Below are 16,726 nucleotides of genomic sequence, written 5' to 3'. Positions count from 1 at the left end.
ATTTTCATAATAAACACTTTATAATTACATATAGATTAGTTAATATATGACTTTTGAGATAGGAATCTTCAAACTCTCCTGTGCGAGAAGTTTTTTTTTTTTTTTAATTATAATCAACCTAAGTTTCTTCTCATCTTATGTCAGAAAATTCAATCTTCATTGTGTCGGGGGGCTACATTTTCTTCAAGCAGTATAATGATCCAAGGAACTAAAGCATTGCCAATAAAAGAGTTCCTTCTGACCTTTGAACATTGGTATGATCTCCCACTGAAAAGTCCTTTAATGAAGCTCACATATTTCTTTCAAGAACAGGATCTCTGCTAGTTTTATTCTTATACTCTCGTGGGTAAGAATCCTTGAGGAAGCTACAAACTTGTAGTTACAAGGCTCCACTCAACTAACTCTTTTGAAATCTGGCCACTTCCTGAGACACTGACACTGGCAAAGATTCCTCACCCTTCTCAGAGCCCCTTTTCCTCTGCCTTTTAACTTCTCACTCGGTTTGGCAGCAGAAGGGAGATTTTTACTCTTCCTTCTTTTATTTATTTTTGTGGTGGTTGTTTCAAGACCATCCTTTTCCTCTTGTGACCTAAAAGACAACTATCTTTCACCTCCCATTAGAAATGCATTATTTCATCTCTTCCATGAACTGTTTCTTTTGCAAAAAGCAGGAAAATTTGTTGACTTGAAGCAACTTCTCCCTCCTGCTGAAATCTCTTCAACAAGGGATTATATAAAGGTCCTGACTACCTGCTTGATATAAAAGAGGCAAAAGAACAAGAAAACAAGTTTGTTAATATTTCAATAAATTTCCTTTCTCTAGAGATTAAGATCATCAGAAGACCTTTTTAGGGAAGCTTTGACCTGTTTCTGCTAAATGTCCATTTGCTGGTTGAGTCTTTTATTTTTTTCACTTACACTATGAAAATTAATAGTTTCACATATCTATTTTATTATTTAAAAAGTTGAAGCAACCATCCATCTCTAATGTATTTCTTTATACAATGCGTACATGATGTTTTTATGCTTGTTAAACTATGGTGGGGTTCTCTTATGTTAGAAATCAGAAATGGGGGATGCTAGAAAAAAAGTGTGGCTCATTCAGATCTTTGCTCAAATATGATGAAAGAGTCTGTCATTGAAACCTTTGTTCAAATGTCATACTTTGCCCCACCTCCACACTATATCCCACTTCCCTGCTTCTTTTCTTTTCCCATTGTACTTAGGATATTCTACATATTTTTTCTCTTCACCCCTATCAAGGGTGTAAATTCAAGTAAGACACAGAATTTTCTATCTTTTCTTAATACTGTCCTCAATACTGAGATTTTTACTCATTATATATTTGCTGAATGAATGAATGACCATGTATGTAGGAAGTGAATGAGAATGGTATAAATCAACTAAATCTTTATCTTCAATCTTGTAAAAATTTGAAAAGTTAGTAATTTAAGCTAATATAGCAAAGTTCATAAAAAGTTACAGATTATAGCCTCCTATAAAACTTTAAAAAGCAGAAATAAGAAAAATTTTGGAAATATCAGGATTAAAGGCTTTTTCTTTATAATTCTTCAACACTGTTTGTTAAAATGTGAATGTATTTTTTCATGGAAAATAAAACTAAAAACATGACAAATTCCAAAGATTGGACTTGGTTCTTTAACTCATTCAGCTATAACAGCACCTCTATGCTTGCATGACCTGTGTACCCTGCTTCTACTTCTAAGAGTCTTGACTATATGTGACACTAAATCACTTCAGCACTTTACCACAACCACCATGTTCAGTTGATATTCCCTAATCTCTTGATCCTTCTGACTTCAGAGTTTCTTGAACATCCTGTGATACCACCTGTTTTCCTTACGCTATAATTCTTCATGCCGTCCACCATGATTCATCTGCAGGGTATATACATTTTCTTTAGGTTCAGCTTTACAACCCTCCCCCATGGCCTGGAGTCTCCAAATGATACCAGACTTGAGAAACTGACCTTATTTCAGAATAATGTGGTTTTACTTTTTTATTTGTTTGAGGTTTTATTAGTTTTATTTTTAAAAGGTTTTATCTCTTTTATTAATTGTGCACTGAAAAATTATAGTGAAAACCCTGTATATTTTTTAACACTTGTTTTTCATACATAGTTTTTATTTATTTTTTAAAAAGAGAGTATTCATTGCGTACTATTCTACCACAACGCCCTCCCCTTTAACTATTTCCTGTCTTACCATGTTCCAACAGTCATTCATAGAGGTCAACCTCATATTTTTCAACAACTCTATCCTATTAGTTTATATGATATCTGTTCATATATCACCTAAGGATGAGGATACATTCTGAGAAATTGATCATTAGGAGATTTAACCATTGTGTGAACATCACAGAATATACTTACACAAACTAAGATGGCTATGATGTTACCAGACAACATAATCTCATTGGACTATCACTGTATATGTGATTTGTGGACCAAAATGTCCATTTTTCTAAAAGCATTAATGTGTTATTTAGGGCTCTTAGTTATGGGGAATATAATCTATTCTGATTAATGTAGGCAAAAATTAACTGTATATAAGGAGTATATATAATTCACTTGAAAGAACTGAAACCATTTTCAAACCAAGATTCCAAGGAAGAAAGATACCTGAAAATCTCATTGTAGCCCTGGACCATAAAGGGAACTGCTAACTTTGCCACAATCAGAACACTGTAACAGAGCTGTAGCCTCCAGAACCACTCAACTCTACCAAAGTCAGAAAGCTGCCAAGTCAGGGAATCACCTTGAAAATCAGGGGACTGCCTAACTGGCCCCAAACTCTCTTTGTCTCTACCTCAATCCATACAAGCAAAATGAATGTGATGCCCTGCTTTTCTCCTTATGTAGCTCTGTTCTAAATCAGAGTCTCATATGAGTACATGAAATAGGTGAAACCTAAATTATATATGCAACTGGTCTGCATGGGGTCTAGGAAATTACTTGTTGGCTTCTCAGGTCTGTAAATTAACAAGACAATATTTCTACCATGTAAGGATACTTCTTTTTTTAAACACCATTACAGAGGGAACAGGTTGTCTAGGAAAGCTGCTCTAAAGTTTATGTGTTCTGAGTCATTGGAGGTCTGTTTCTGATTAATAATCACACAAAGTGTTTTTTTAAGGCAAAATAATCTTTCAGTTTGTTTGTTTGCACAGGCGACATCATTGTCCACATGGAACCACAAGGATTTATGAAAATTTTGGCTTGTCTTGCCCCACAACTGAATACTTGGAAAAGTATCCCACGTATGGCAATGTTCTTCCACCACAGAGTCTTAAACCTAAGCAAGAATTTCGAGCATGCCGTGGTAAAATGGAAGGAATAACTACATTTAAGTAAATATTTCACAATTACTTGCTTTACTTATATTTGTCTCAACTCTTCTGATGGGAACAAGGTTTTCTAGCTATTAAATATAGTTAGTTGATTTAAGTTAAACAAATCCAAGAAGCAAGAACTAGTTAAGTCACAAGAAAAATAGAAAGATGAGCTTTAAGTTAGGTTAACAAATTGAGAAGAAAAGAGGGAAATAAAACATTCTATTGATTTGTTTTTATTCCCTAAAATATATCATGTTCTTTTTTTTTACTTTTCACTGTCACTGCCACCCAGAGGATAACAGTAGCTTCCCAGTGTTTAGGCCTGTGTCTTCTCTAGTTGTTGCATTTCTGATCTCTTTTCAATATTTCAGTTGGCCAGGATGATCTTTTAAAAGTGAAAATCCAATCCTGTTAAGTCCCTGATGAAAATGCTCTAAAACTTTCCCATTATGTTTCACATAGACCAAAATTCCTACCACAATTCCTGCATGGTTTACTCCCTACTTGCTTCTCTGGTTTATTTTATGTTTCCATCCTGTAGGCCTTTTTGTTGTTGTTGTTTCCTATAAAATGCCAGGTTTCCCATGCCTCGAATCCTTCCAAGATATTAATTTTTTTCTACCTGGAATTTTTCCCCTCTCCTTCCCTAGTTTAATACCCATTCAGTCTGTAAATCTCAACGTGATTATCTCTTAGAAAAATCTTCTCTACACCTCACCTAGTTTTCAGTCTACATAAAATTCCTCAGTGTAAGTTTTCAAGGTACGTTCATTACATTAGTTTTAGTATTTCATCACAGTAGAGGAATTATGTCCATTGTTTTCTTATCCTCCTATTTCCAAAATTCTAGCACAACACTTACTGGCACATTGTAGGTTCAGTGAGTGATGAAAAAAAAAAAATCCCACTCATCCTAAATTTTTCATTTTTATTTATTTGTATCTTTGTATCTATTTGTATTTTGTCAGTTTAGTGGGTTAGTTCTTTGTTTTCATTATTTTATTTGATGTATACTATATTCAAAGCACTATCTTAGGCATCAAGAATAAAAATATCAGTAATTTCAGGTTCCTGCTTTTAAGGAACTCATGTCAATTTTTTTTTATAACTTAGGGTTTTAAAAGCACCACAACAAATTTAATTTTTCCCAGTTGACTTATTCAGGTCACCCTCAGAGAAGGAAGAAAGAAAACTTTAAAAAGGTAAATAAGAAACATTCCATATCCCCAAACTCAAAAGTCCAAATATGCCAATACAACTAAAAATTACATTTCTTAAGTCATCATCTCTCCACTTTGTAAGACAAGAATCATAGCATAATGGCTTGGAGCTTTTGCTTGACTCCTCAAGATGACTACATTGAATAGGAAGTAGAAAACTGATTTATTTGTAGAATAAGAAGCCATTGTATACGTTTCAAAGAGACTGTGTAAAGAGCAGATATCTGAACTTATAGAAGACTTTTGATCCTTTATGGCATTATAATTATAGCATAGTTAGATGACTACCAGAGTTGGCAGGAAAGTTTGCCCTGTAGAAGTAGGATTTTAGACCTGTCATATGTTTCAGGATATATCAGATGAATAGACTACATTTACTGTTTACTGCTTCTCCACAGAAAAGTGCTTTGGACGTGGAGGTATAATTTTTAACACTAAACAATGTAGTCCAAGAAACTTCTAAGACTTATAAACTAAGCTTTCTCCCTACTCTTCTCTCTATGATTTTTCCCTTTCACTAACTTCCTTATTGCATTTTAGCCTATTCCCAATACCTGGCATTTGAGCAGAGTAAAGAACAATTCAGATATCTGAGAAGAGTTACGTGATTTCAATTACTATTCATCCATTAAATAAATATATAGCAAACATTTGTTAAGCCTCAAGCATTGTTTTATGCATCTGGGATACAGTGTGAACAAAAACAGGATTTCATTTCTCACAGATGTTCCATTCTAGTGGAGAAGCCAATCAAAACATCACTTGAAATAAATATCAAAGCACAACAGTGATAAAATCTATGAAGGATAGGCACCTTAACAGCTAGAATAAGATATTCGAATTTATCAGGGAGATATAAGAAAAATGAGCTAAAACCTGAAGCATGTTAAACAGTGAACTGTATTGAGAGAGGAAAGAAGTGTATTCCAGGCAAAAAGAAGCATTCAGCAGGAAGGAACATAGAAAGTGGGAAATTTCAGAAAAAGAGAGCTAGAGCAGAGAAAGCAAAAGGAGGGTATAGTGAGGAAGGACAGGCAGGGCCTTTGGGCCTTGTTCTATTTTATCTATATTCTTAGAGCAATAAGTACCAGTGAAGATTTCCTTTCTGTTTTCTTGTTGGGGGTTGTGGGGAGAAGTACAGTGGTGAGTAGATAGATAAGAGACCTAAGGAGGGAGCTAGGACCATGAGGGCAAGAATGATCCAATTCACATGTGAAAGAGTTACTTAAAGTGTGTACAAAGTGGAGGCAAGATTGGCAAATGGCCTAAAGTGGATGCAGGTAAATGAGTTCAGGAAGCTATTGGAGTTATTTGACTGGGCTATTATGAAAGCTTTGACTATTATGGTTTGGTGATAAAGATGGAGAAGAATGGTTAGATTTAAAGATATTTAGGAGGCATATTGACAGGAGTTGATTAATGACTGTGTATAAAGTGTGAGTCCTAAGTTTCTGACTATGAGCTTAAGAGATGTTGATGCTGTTCGCTAACATAAGGAAAAATTACAAAGACCAGATTTGTTGGGGAGAAATAATTTGATTTGGAGCATATTGAGTTTTGATGTGCCATTGAGTATCCAAGAGGCTATATACATGCTGGTGTGGAGCTAAGAGAAGAGTACTAAGTTGAAGTAAATTTGAGAGTCATTGCTATAGAGGTAGTAATCAAAGCTGTGGAAGTGAATGTTAGGTGAGAATAGGAGTGTGTGTAGTCCAAGCCTTCAAGAACTCCAACATTTATTTAATGGTTGAGTAGAGATGGAAGAAGCTATATAGGAGATGGAGAAGAAATAAATCAGGAAGGCAGGAAGGGATAATTTCCTGGAAATACAGTATGTGAACAGTAATGTCAATTACTGTGACGGGGGTCAAGTAAGATGAGTTCTAAAGATGTCAGATAGACTTAGTCACATAGAAGTCATTCTGAACCTTAGAACTGTATTAGGTCGGTGACAGTGCTAGACTGAAGTGGAATGAAGAGGTAGGCTGAAGTATTTGAGAAAATGGAGTCAAACAGCCTTAAGAGGTTATATTGGAAATAAGAGAAAAGGACTCAGTGAGTTTTTTATTTGTTTTTTTGTTTTGGTTTGGTTTTGGGGTTTTTTTGTTTTTGTTATTTTTGAGTCTGTGGAAACAGAATCCAGAAGAAAAAAAGCAGTCTGTAAAAGCTTAGAATAATAGTTAACAGTAGATAACATTGCCCTTACTACTTATCAAGTACTCTCCTAAGTATTTGTGTATCCTTAAAACACTACTACAAGGTAGATGATATTATTGTCCCATTTTTATATACGAAGGAACGAGCAAAACACATTAACTGTATTATTCAGGGTTGTACAGCTAGTTAGTGAATGACTGATAGAGCCAAGATTTAGATCCAGGCAGTCTGAATCTGTGGCATTCTCCATTTCATCAGACTACCTCAGTAGTCTTCTGTCATATAACGTTATGTAATGCCTAGAGGGACTGGATTACCATCTGGCTTCCATCCATGGAAAATGGTTCTGAGAGATCCAAATATGAGTAGGACTCATACTGACACTGTGAATGTGACTTATGTCTAAAGGCAAGAGTTACTTATTATCTAAAACTGAGCAGGACAACATGACTTAAATAAGAAGAAAGTATGCCCAAATAGTTTACTGGAGTCTTTATATAGGATCAATAAGGATTTTGAAGGATTTTGACAGTGGATACAGGGAGATATATATATATAAATTTTGCAAGTTTAAACCTTTCACCTTCAATTATTTGAGGATTTAATTTATTTAAGATCAAATTAATTGAGCATCTCTTGTTTTGATATTTTGAAAACTAGGATTTTCAACATATTGCTCTTAAGATATTGGGTCTCCTAACAGGACCTTTTAAAGGAATTTAATTAATTCATTCAAATTGTTTATCAAATATTACCATTTTAATATTTTAGACTTTTTAGGCAAGAGACAACTGAAATTATCAATACTGAGATCATCAAGATAAAAGGTCTTGTGAGGCTATGTTTCAAATTTATATATTTCAGATCAGATTATCGTCCTTATGAAATAGTCAAACAGCCTCGCCACATACCAGAAGAATATAAACCAAAACAAGGGAAGATTGATCTTGGTACTACCTACAAACGAGATTTTAATTCTTATAAAGTGCAGCCTGTGGTAATAGTCCGGCCTTTGGAAAGACAACAAGTTAAAAAAGGGAAGTTGGACACTGTCCCAACCTATAAAGGTAACTTGCTATTTCAAAAATGAATGAGCCAACCAACTAAAACTTCCAGCTTTGATATCTAATATCAGATTAATTTTGGTGTTTTGTCAAATGTATCCACCCATGGTTTAGGAAAGAAGTTTTTCTCTGGTGAAAGTAGCATATAGCCAAAAAGCAAACAAACAAAAACCCAAACACCATTTACCTAATGGAGAGTTAAGAGGCTTGGGTTCTTCTCCAGATTCAGCTCTTAATTAGTTTTCCCTATCTTAAAACATAAAAAAGAATACCATTTAGCAAGGATTATGTCATATCTGTCATTTATATCACCTTAATTAGCATTGTACCTTTCTTCCCAACCTAGAATTAGTTGAAACTATCAAGAATGCTGGAGTCTTTGAAAAGATCAAATAAGTAGCAGTCCTCTTCTGCATTCAGTTTCTGAACAAACTTTTAAAGCAAAAGAATTAATAGATAAGGAACCAAAATATTGTTTTTATACTGAAATAGATCAGGATGGATGATAAAGCTTCCATCTATAAGCAAATGTTTCCTGATACCGAACCTTAGAGGAAAACCAACTGTCCCCTGACAGACAATGCTGGATTACCAACATAGGGGACCTGCATCTCTAAGACTTATAGCATGAAAGAAGTATAAGAATACCTCCTGCTCTGAATAACTAACTTGAAAAAGTACTGGGCAATGTATGACCAATTTTTCTTTCCAAAAATGTATTTGATTTTAAAATACTATATTACTTTTGAGGGGTTGGTGGGTCTTAATCTAGGGCTGGGGATGTAGCTCAGTGGTTGAGTGCTTGCCCCTCATGCATGAGGCACTAGGTTCAATCCTCAGCACCACATAAAAAAATAAATAAATGAAACAAAGATATTGTATCCATCTACAACTAAATTTTTTTAAATTAATAGACTAGCTTGATAGTAGATATTATTTCTATATTTTCCTTTATAAATAAAGTAATTGCATATATAGGCTTACACTCTTTCCATTAGTTATGTGAAATAGCCGAATGGGCACGTCCTAATATGAAACCTTTTTGTAAAAGTGATGCCATCTACAACCAAGGTAATAATCAGGTGATAACTAGATACATATTTTCTCTGTAAATTTCACATTTACCAGTTCACTGGGTAAGTAAAGTACATGGTATCCATTTACTGTGGTCTGTAAGCATATACCATTAGGCAAGTCAGGAACAATATTCTTTCTGATATTTAAAGCTGTGAGTACATAAGATGCTACCCAAGAGACAAATTGTGGAGACTGTGAATATGGTATATTACAATCAAACGTGGCATATAGTATTAGCTGAGATACAGATTTTTATATGTGTGGGATACTATGTACAGCACAAAATATGACATAAAAGAAAATTGATGAAGATTATTTTACTTGTTCTTTTATAAAAACATAGTAAGATTTTTTTCTATGTAAGATCTACAAAAAATATGAATAATATTGATATCCCCTTATGGTTTGGATATATACACCAAACTGTCTCCCTCCCTCCCTCTCTCTCTCCCTCTCTCTTTCTGCTTCTCTGTCCAACCCTAGATCTGGCTTTCCATAAACTGTTCTCTATGGATTCTCATATTTTCATTTTCATAATTCAAGGCTGAGGAATTCTAGGTTCCCTCTGGCCGTCTAGCTCCTGAACTTTTCTATTCAGGAAAGGTGACATTTTGAACTTCCAGGTTTTCAGGCATGAGACAACAGAAATGCAAGGGCCAAGGCTGTACTTAATAATGCTGTGTAATTGTACTGAAGGTTTTTTTTTTTTTTTTTTTTTTTTTTTTTAGATTCCTACTTAAGGGCAGGTATCTGTAAAATCTAAGAGGAAAGACAGAAATTAGATATGATAAAGAAATAAGCAACCCTATAATTGGTAAGCAGAACAACACTTACATTCTGGACATGGAGTTTGTGAAACAAAATGTATCTGCTCTCCTAGTATCCTCAGCTTAGAAATTTATTCATATTAAGATGTACATGAAAATAAACCATAATAATAAATAGACATAGGGATTACCCTGCTCTGTAGCCATTGTAGGAAATACAAATATCTGGATTGCAGAATGGGTGTAGACATTAAGAAATTTTATAATTGATAATCAAGGAGATAAATGATTTATATGCTGAAAACTATAACACATTTGGTGAAAGAAATTAAAAGAAGATACAAATAAATGGAACCCATTCAGAGATTGGAAGAATTAATATTGCTAAAAATGTCAGCACTACCCAAAGCGATCTCTAGATTCTATGCAATCCCTATAAAAATCCCACAAAAATTTCACAAAAATAGGAAAAAAGCATTCTAAAATTCCTGTGAAACCATGAAAGATTCTAATTAGCCAAAGTAATCATTTGAAGAAACAGAGCTGGACACATTACACTTCCTGATTTCAAATTATAAGTCTAGAGTGATCAAAATAGTATGATACTGGCAAAAGAACAGACTCATAAACCAATGGAACAGAATCAAGAGTCTGGAAATACACCTAAGCATTAACAGTCAACTAACCTTCAGCAAGAGTACCACAGATACATAATGCAGGAAGAATATTCTCTTCAATAAATTATTTTGGGAAAAATGGATATCCATATAAAAGAATGAAATTGTACCTTTATCTTACGCCATACACAAAAATAAACTGAAAGTGTATTAAAGACTTAAATGTAAGAACTGAAAGTGTAAAACTTGAAGAAGGAGTTCATTGACACTGATTTTGGAAATGATCTTTGAGACATGACACCCAAATCACAAGCAACAAAAGCAAAAATAGACAAATGGGATTACATTTAACTAAAAATCTTTGTACAGCATCCTTGGGAGAAAATATGATCCAAAATGTACAAGGAAATCACATAATGAAAAGCAAAAAAAAAAAACCCTGATTTTTTAAAAATGCCCAAAGGATCTGGATAGACGTTTTTCCAAAGAATACATATATGAAGGTACATGAAGATCTATTCAACTAATATCAGGAAATATAAATCAAAAACAGAGACATCACCTCATACCTGTTAGGACGGGTTTTACAAAAAAAAGATAACAAATGTTAGCAAGGATATAGATGAAAACACTTGTATTCATTATGGTAGGAATATAAATTGGTATATCCATATGGAAAACAGTTTTATGTTCCTCAAAATTTTTTTAAAAACCGAACTTTGTGTGGTCCAGAAATCCTTCCTCTGGATGTATTCCTGAAAAAAAAATGAATTCAGTATCTTGAAGAAACACCTGTACTCCCAAATTTATTATAGCATTATTCACAATCACCAACATGGAAACAACATGAGTGTCCATACAAAGATAAATGGATGAAGAAATTGAGGGTGGGTATGTACATATTGTGTGGGGGAAGGGGGAGGGAGCCATTCCTTGTCTGAAATGCTTGGGATCAGAAGTATTCAGTTTTTTAAAAATGAGACATCTTGGGAAAGGGACTCAAGTCTAAACATAAAATGCACATAGTCAAAAAATAGTCTTATACAATATTTTTAGCATGCCTGTGTTTTGCCTGACCTGTTACATGAGGTCAGATGTGGAATTTTCCGTTTGTGGCCTCATGTTGGCATTTAAAAAGGTTTGAATTAAGTTGTGGAGCATTTCATATTTTTGGATTAAGGATATTCAACTTTGTGTGTGTGTGCGCGTGTGTGTATAAAAATGGAATATTATTCAATCATAACAAAGGAAATCCTGTCATTTATGAGAACATTTTTCTAAGTGAAATGTTCAGAATAGAAAAATCTATTGTGTCATCCAACATATGTAAAATCTGAAACTATTGAACACATAGAAACAGAGAATAAAACTATGGTTATGAGGGGCAGGGAGGTGAGGAAAAATGGGGAAGTGTTGGCCAAAGGGTATAAAGTTGTATTTAGCAGGATACTATCACAAAGTAATAAATAATAAGTTGCAGGTTTATAGTATGAGTAAGTCTAGAGGTCTAATATAAGTATGATGATTATAGTTTAAAATTCTGTATTGTATAATGGAACCTAAGCCATACTAAAAATAAATAATATATACTACAAGGGTGGTAGATAATTCATTAATTCAGGAACAATCAGTACTTCAAAAATATATACTTTGTAATATATCACTTTAGGCTAGCCTGTGAATGCACTGGAGATTAGTGATTATGGATAAAGAGAGAAAGAATATCCCAAAATCTGGTACAAAACAAGCATGTAATCATAAAGCCAGAAAAATGAAAGAATTCATTAGTAGACATGGTAAGAGCTGAGGAATTGGAATATAATTCTATAAATATAGGTTGAAAAGAGCCAAGCTATTTGGTACGCTATGAGGCTTGATGATTTTCCTATAGCCATTACAAATTTTTATAAGTTCTTCTGCCAGTAGGATACAGTAGATGGCAGAAAGGCATTACTTCCACTGCAACAGGCTTTTTTTTTTAAGTATAGAATTTTTAAAAATGCTTATATTTTTAAAATGGCATGGGACAAGTGAGGAGGCAAATAAAACTCCTGAGAGGAAGGAACCCTCCTAGATGAGATGAAATGGCCAACTGTTTATTTCTGTGGCAGCATTTGTCAAGTCTAGTTCTAGTCTAAGGATTGATCTTGGCATAGGCATAGTCACTCTACTGTGGGAAAAAGAAACTGGTGGAATACTTGATTGTGGGCTGGTTTGACAAACTGGACTCTAGAACTCCAGATGCACGGCAGTTTTCCTTGTGGGACATTGACAGAATGTTTAAGGATCATGACGGGCTAAGAAACTGGCCCAAAAAAACTCCCTCAGAAATATTCCAGCGGAACGGAAGATGGCGGCGATGGGAGTGCATCACCCCAGTGCACCGTGTCACTGTGCGGGAGAAAGACGAGGTGAAACGGCTGAAGGCTACCTTGTTGGGAATTTCCAGTGAAATCGAGGTGCTCCAGAACCTAAAGGACGGATTTCCAGTGTGCGGGATTCGACTGCAGGGGCTCGGTCGCGGGCGATTTCTCCGCACAGAGGGTAGCAGAACCTGCTCAGCGGACCGCCCCACGGATGGAGTCTGGGGCGCGCGCTGAGTAGCGGCGAGGTACCGAAGCGGGAGTACAGCGATGCGGATTCTGGGGGCTCCTGCCAGCGGTGCACTGGCCGTGCTTAGTGCTGAGTTCCGGCTTTGAGACAGAGGAGAGAAGCGGTCCAGTTCGATTCTTGACACCGGTCGGACCACGGAGGAGGACAGCAGCCGCCATCTTGGAGAGCTGATGTAATGATCCCTGTTTTCTACTGATCTCAGCTCATTCAACTACGGAACAGGTGATTCCAGGCTGGTATTTGCCTGCGTCTCGCAGACAGATCGCTCAGGCTCGGGACAGGAGAACCTGAGGAGAATACTCTTCGGGGCTCGCTCTTAGCAAGGCGGGCGCCGGACTTTGAGCGGCCGGATTCTGGTTCCCCAGGCTGCTTTAGCCCAGGGCGGCGGAACCTGCGGGGACTGCGTGACGACGCCAGCTCCAAGTGGAACGTGCGCTGAGGGGCGGCGGGGCTCTGACTCCCGGAACAGTTTTGGCCCGGGGCTGGGGAGCCTGCGGGGTCTGCGTCTTTGACCCTGCTCCTAGCGGGGCATACACCGAGCCGGGAGAGTTTGGAGCGACTGGGCTCGGGCTTCCGGGGCTGCTTTGGCCTGGGGCTCGGGAACCCGTGGGGGTCGATCTGTGGAGCCTTCTCCTAGCAGAGCGTGGCTGGGATCGGAGAGGCCGGGTTCTGGCTCCCGAAACTGCTTTAGCCCAGGGCTGGGGAACCTGCGGGGACTGCGAGCTGACGCCAGCTCCAGGTGGAACGTGCGCTGAGGGGCGGCGGCGCTCTGACTCCCAGAACAGTTTTGGCCCGGGGCTGAGGAGCCCACGGGGACTGCGTCTTAGACCTGCTCCTAGCGGAGCGTGCACCGAGCTGGGAGAGTTTGGAGTGGCCAGGCTCAGTCTCCCGGGGCTGCTTTGGCCTGGGGCTTGGGAATCCGCGGCGGTTGCTCTGTGGAGCCTGCTCCTAGCAGAGCGTGGCTGGGGTGGGAGAGGCTGGGTACTGGCACCCGAAGCTGCTTTGGCCCAGGGATGGGGAACCTACAGGGTCTGCTTCTCGGTCCGGGTCCTGCTGGGTGCTGTGGGGTCCTGGGGGGCAGAGTGGAACTGCCACCTGCGTCCAGAGCAGGCCAAGTGACCCGCCGGCATGGTATCACGACACTCCAACTACAGCTGGGGCCGAGGAGAGTAGCCGCCCACGCCTGGAACAGGACCAGTGACCCGACTGCGCAGTAGCCAAGTCACCCCATTTGGAGTGGGGGCTGTGAAGAGCCGCCGTCTGAGCCTGCAAGGTAAGCAGACCTGCGACCCACTGGCAGGACAGGCCCGGCAGCCTGCCAGTGTGGTGGACAAGTAGCATCGAGGCAGTCACGTCACACTGGTTGGAGTAGGAGTTGAGCAGAGCCGCCGCCTGTATCCGGAAAAGGCCCAGCGACCCGTTGGAGAGGCAGTTAGGTACCCCCACTGGGAGTGGGGGTTGAGCAGAACTGCTGCCCGAGCCCGCAAGGTAGGCAGATCTGCGACCCACCGGCGGAACAGGCTTAGAGGCCGACCAGCGTGGTAGACACGTCACACCAATTGGAGTAGGGGAGGAGCAGAGCTGCCGCCCACATCCGGATCAGGTCCAATGACCCGAGGGCGTGGTAGTTACGTCACCACAATTGGAGTGGGGGCAGAGTAGAGCCGCTACCCGCGCCCGCAGGGTGGGCAGACCTGCGACCAACCAGCGTGGTAGATAGATCACCCTAATTAGAGGAGGAGCATAGCCACTACCCCCCCTGCAAGAGAGATCTCCCAACTATACAAGAGCAATATAAATAAATAGGGGGAAAATTTCAAAAACACAACAGTTTCACCAAGCAGAAAGAAATGCGAGCAGTATGAAAAGACAAGGAAAGAAAGGACCACAAGCAATGCAGGTCAACTCAACTTTAGAAGAGGTAATAGCTGCAACAGATGGAATGTCAGATAAAGAGTTCAGGATATACATGCTTCAGATGATCTGGAGTCTCAAGGAAGACATGAGACAGCAAAACCAGACAATGAAAGATCACTTTGACAAGGAACTACATAAAAAAATCCAGGAAGTAAAAGACCAATTTCACAGGGAGATAGAGGTAATAAAAAACAAACAAATAGAAATCTTAGAAATGCAGGAAGCAATAAACCAACTTAAAACCTCAATTGACAATACTACCAGCAGAGTAGATCACTTAGAAGATGGAACATCAGACAATGAAGACAAAGTATTTCAACTTGAAAAGAACATAGACAGCTCAGCAAGTCTGCTAAGAAACCATGAACAGAACATCCAAGAAATATGGGATATCATTAAAAGACCAAACTTAAGAGTCATTGGGATTCAGGAAGGCACAGAGCTCCAAACCAAAGGAATAAACCATCTATTCAATGAAATAATACGAGAAAACTTCCCAGACTTGAAGAATGAAACAGAATCCCAAATCCTAGAAGCCTACAGGACGCCGAAAGTGCAAAATCATAAGAGATCCACACCTAGACACATTATAATGAAGATGCCCAACATACAGAATAAGGAGAGAATTTTAAAAGCTACAAGAGAAAGAAAGCAGATTACATTTAGGGGTAAACCAATCAGGATAACAGCTGATCTCTCAACACAGACTCTGAAAGCTAGAAGATCCTGGAATAACATATTTCAAACACTGAAAGAAAATGGGTTCTAACCAAGAATCGTGTATCCGGCGAAATTAAGCTTCAGGATGGAAGATGAAATTAAAACCTTCCACGATAAACAAAAGTTAAAAGAATTTGCAGCTAGAAAACCAACTCATCAAAAAATCCTTGGCAAAACATTACAGGAAGAGGAAATCGAAAACAACATTGAAAACCATCAGTGGGAGGTAGGACAGTAAAGGGGGGAAAGTAATCAACGAGGAAAACAAATCAGGTTTAGTAACATTAATAAACAAATATGGCTGGATGAACAAACCATATCTCAATAATAACACTAAATGTTAATGGCTTAAACTCACCAATTAAGAGACACAGGCTAGTTGAATGGATCACAAAACAAGACCCAACAATATGTTGCCTACAGGAGACGCATTTGATAGGAAAAGATATACATAGACTGAAGGTGAAAGGCTGGGAAAAATCATTCCACTCATATGGACTGCGGAAACAAGCAGGAGTGTCCATACTCATATCAAACAAAATAGATTTCAAGCGAAAGTTAATCAAAAGGGATAAAGAAGGACACTGCATACTGCTCAAGGGAACCATACACCAACAAGACATAACAATCATAAATATATATGCCCCAAACAATGGTGCAGCTACGTTCATCAAGCAAATTCTTCTCAAGTTCAAGAGTCTAATAGACCACTATACAATAATCATGGGAGACTTCAACACACCTCTCTCACCACTGGACAGATTTCCAAACGTTAAATAAGGAAACTATAGAACTCAATAACACAATTAACAACCTAGACTTAATTGACATATATAGAATATACCACCCAACATCAAGTAGTTACACTTTTTTCTCAGCAGCACATGGATCCTTCTCAAAAACAGATCATATATTATGTCACAGGGCAACTCTTAGACAATATAAAGGAGTAGAGATAATACCATGCATCTTATCTGATCATAATGGAATGAAACTGAAAATCAACGATAAAAGAAGGAAGGAAAAATCATGCATCACTTGGAGAATGAACAATAGGTTACTGAATGATCAATGGGTTATAGAAGACATTAAGGAGGAAATTAAAAACTTCTTAGAGTTAAATGAAAACATAGACACAACATATCGGAATCTATGGGACACATTGAAAGCAGTTCTAAGAGGAAAATTCATTGCTTGGAGATCATTCCTTAAAAAAAGAA

The 16,726-nt window shown here is 37.9% G+C and overlaps 1 protein-coding gene across 1 annotated transcript in view; it reads left to right on the top strand.

Moving 5' to 3' along the window:
* SAXO2 (stabilizer of axonemal microtubules 2) overlaps window positions 1-16,726 on the top strand; it is a 30,442-nt gene that overhangs the window by 940 nt on the left and 12,776 nt on the right. The window contains exons 2-3 of the mRNA XM_081293598.1: window positions 3,190-3,369; window positions 7,596-7,798. Of these exons, the coding sequence (XP_081149724.1) occupies window positions 3,190-3,369; window positions 7,596-7,798 (383 nt within the window). The remainder of the gene's footprint in view (window positions 1-3,189; window positions 3,370-7,595; window positions 7,799-16,726) is intronic.

This window comes from Spermophilus citellus (assembly GCF_964194105.1).
Source record: "Spermophilus citellus genome assembly, chromosome: 4".
Taxonomy (NCBI): domain Eukaryota; kingdom Metazoa; phylum Chordata; class Mammalia; order Rodentia; family Sciuridae; genus Spermophilus; species Spermophilus citellus.
Note: the sequence above shows the minus strand (reverse complement) of the source record. Positions and strands in the feature narration are given on the sequence as shown.